The sequence below is a fragment of the Tupaia chinensis genome, unplaced genomic scaffold (genome assembly GCF_000334495.1).
Source record: "Tupaia chinensis unplaced genomic scaffold, TupChi_1.0 Scaffold140086_1, whole genome shotgun sequence".
Lineage (NCBI taxonomy): Eukaryota > Metazoa > Chordata > Mammalia > Scandentia > Tupaiidae > Tupaia > Tupaia belangeri.
The window spans coordinates 1,044,911-1,047,889 of NW_006199965.1; the positions used below are offsets into that span (position 1 = coordinate 1,044,911).

The 2,979-nt window shown below is 45.7% G+C and overlaps 1 protein-coding gene across 1 annotated transcript in view; it reads right to left on the bottom strand.

Annotated features, from left to right (window-relative positions):
• Positions 1-2,979, bottom strand: part of LOC102493623 (signal-regulatory protein beta-1-like) — a 9,476-nt gene that overhangs the window by 5,973 nt on the left and 524 nt on the right. Inside the window, 2 exon segments of the mRNA XM_027765981.1 lie at positions 2,042-2,368; positions 2,902-2,979. The exon segment at positions 2,902-2,979 is cut by the window's right edge and continues 64 nt beyond it. Of these exon segments, the coding sequence (XP_027621782.1) occupies positions 2,042-2,368; positions 2,902-2,979 (405 nt within the window).

Below are 2,979 nucleotides of genomic sequence, written 5' to 3' on the forward strand. Positions count from 1 at the left end.
GAGTCCTGGACGTGGCAGCTTGCTTTCTCACTTTCCCTCTTTCTCTCTCTCTCTCGTGGGCATGCCCTGTAGGAAATTTAAAAAAAAAAAGATAATAAATAAAATTAAACTTTGAAAAGTCGAAGGACCGGGACCAGCAAATGGTAGCATGATTACATTGTTGGTCTCCCACACCGTCAACCTTGGTTCAAGTCCTGGACCCGGCAGCTTAAAACTCACACCGGGCGTGTGTGTGTGCGTGCCCCAGATCCCGAGAGGAGGCACCTGTAGGAACCCAATACATGGAGGCAAAATTATTATTAAAGGGCAGACAGAATTTAAGTGCATAAATTCTCTAGGGGACAAGTAAAAAGGAATAGCAACTGGATGGTGGAGGAAAAAAGTAAAATTGAGGGGAGAGGAACACTTGGGGTCTTAAAAGGCAAAAGGAGACCAAAGATAGAAGGACTCAAGCCTTTCCAACACTTTTAAAGTAAAGCAACCAACATACAAAGCCAAACTCAATGTACCTAGACAATGCTATACTGACAGAAAGGAAGTTCGTTACTAAGAAATACTGTCAGATGCCCTAATGTCATACAACAGATTTAAAAATTCCCCAGAAATAACACCCATCACAATTTGTCCACTATGACATGAATAAGCTAAATAGCTCTAAAGGACTGAAAATCCAAATTCTGATTTGGAAACTTCCAAAAAGATTTCTTGAGGCCCAAATATTTTCACCAAAACAAACAAACAAACAAACAAAAATCCTAAGCATTTAAAGATAAAATAAAACCAAATATTCCACCCCCAAAAAAGTTGTACAATAAATTTGGGAATATTTGAATGCATATTCCATTTTAGATTATATGAGGGAATTATTCTTAATTTTATTAACTGTGAAATATTACTACTTGTATTAAAAAAATAAAAGTCTTAATCTTACGACTACCCAGTATGGACGCCACTTGCATCTGGATGTGCACACACAGCCACAGCAGTAGTGGACGTGATCATGCACCTCCATCTGTCTTCTTCTGAGGGAAATTGTGCTCCCCTCACTTCCTGTCTTTACCCCGCAAGCAGGCAGGGTATGGACACATCAGTAACCTGGTGTGACTCAGCAGATGAGGCCATCACTGTAGGACATGCTAGGAGGAACTAGACCTTTGAGAAGTCTTCTGAAGTAAAGACCCTCTCCTGATGGTAAATGAGGAGAAAATAACTCATGTTTTGGTCACAAAAGATGGATTCTGGCCAAATGAAGGTCTTTGAGGTAATGCACAGTAGAGGAGGAATATTTCTCTAATGAACACAGATTAACCTGTTGGCTGGTGGTGACTCTGTCCTCTGGGATCTTGGGCTGACCTCTTTAGAGGTCATTAGACCCATTAGACCCATTACCTGGTCTAATGACACGAAGTCTTCAACCACACATCCCCATGCTCAGTTCCTGGTTTCTTTTCCTATAAACCTCCAAGCTCATAGGTTGCAGCAGCAAAGGAGATCATAGATGGATTTAAATTAGTACATGGTCAATATGCAGAGAGCACGTGTGGTTATTGTTGGTCTGTGACCCCAAATCAGGAGACAAAGGAGACTCATGAACTGACCATACATGGTCACCAGGGTATCTGTTCCAGGCTTAGCTCAAGTCCTCAGGGCTCTCTTTCCAAAATCAAATGGTAGGTGCTAGAGCTTGATGGGGTGAGGAAGGTGCACCTAGAAAAGTCCAGGCTGAAGCAGAGACTGGGCAGAGGTTAGCAAGGGTGAGGAAGAGGCAGGTGGGCTGAAGAGGTTAGGTGAATGTGGCAATTAAAAAGACAAATATGGGGCTGGCAGGTGGCATGGAGGTTGAAGGCCCTGAACTCCCACATGGCTGATGGTGGTTCAAGTCCTGGACCTGATAGCTTGTTTTCTCACTTTCCCTTTCTCTCTCTCTCTGGTCAAATGAAAAAAAAAAATCAATAATAACAAATTAGATTAAATAAACAAGTAATTCTTTTTAAAAAGATAAATATTAAAATGAGCCTGGTCAACTGGAGAGCGGCCTCACCTCGGATGGTGTCTATGCCCTTCGGCTGGGTGGAGAACTCCAAGGTATGGCTTCTGGTGATCTCAGGCTGCCCGTCATGCTCCACCTTACAGGTGAGTACCATGCCCTCTCTGTAGGAAGATGGGGTCAGGAGGAGCCAGCTGGTCAGGTTATAGGTCCCATCCTTGTTCTCTGTGAGGGTTGAGGTTGTTTCTGTTCTGGACACATTTCCATTCTCTAGCCAGGTCAGCTGTAGGTCCTGGGGGTAGAACTTCTCCACATGGCAGGTAATAATCAATGGATTCCCAGTCATCATGGGATGCTGGGTAACCTCCAAGAGTGGTGGAACTGAAACGGCACAGGATAGAAGTTCTGGCCTGATGAGACAGACGTACCACAGGGAAGGGGCTCCATAACTCAGCTCCACCACCACAGCCAGGGCATCACTCTGGCATGTGGCTGGTGCTCAGACCCTGAGGGAACTCCTTGTATGTGAATAAGATCACTGAGCACGATGCCCAGCACACAGTTGGAACTCAAGGACTGCTAGCTCCTGTTAGGGTAATAGTGAAGTCAACAGGCACAACCGCTGGCATGCAGGTGGAACATAAGAACTGCAGCACAATAAATGAAACCACTGAGCACAATTAGTGCTCTCTAACTGTTGTTCTTACTAGAGAAAATAAAGGAAGCTGCTAGCATGGTGTTTGGGCCATGGGCTGGAAATGAGGGTAACAGCAGCCCGTGGGACAGAAATAAGGAGCATGGCAGGTGGCAGGGCTGAAGGAAGGAGATTCCAGGCTATTCAGCCCTGGAGTAAAAGCCAGGGGGGAGCAGGATGGCCGCCAGGGTGGGCTGAGGCTGGGTTGAGGGTCATCTACCTTGGATGGCTGCAGACAAGTTTGCAGTCCCACGGAGAGGTGGGCCCCCCTGCAGGGGGACATGGGCCACCTCGCAGC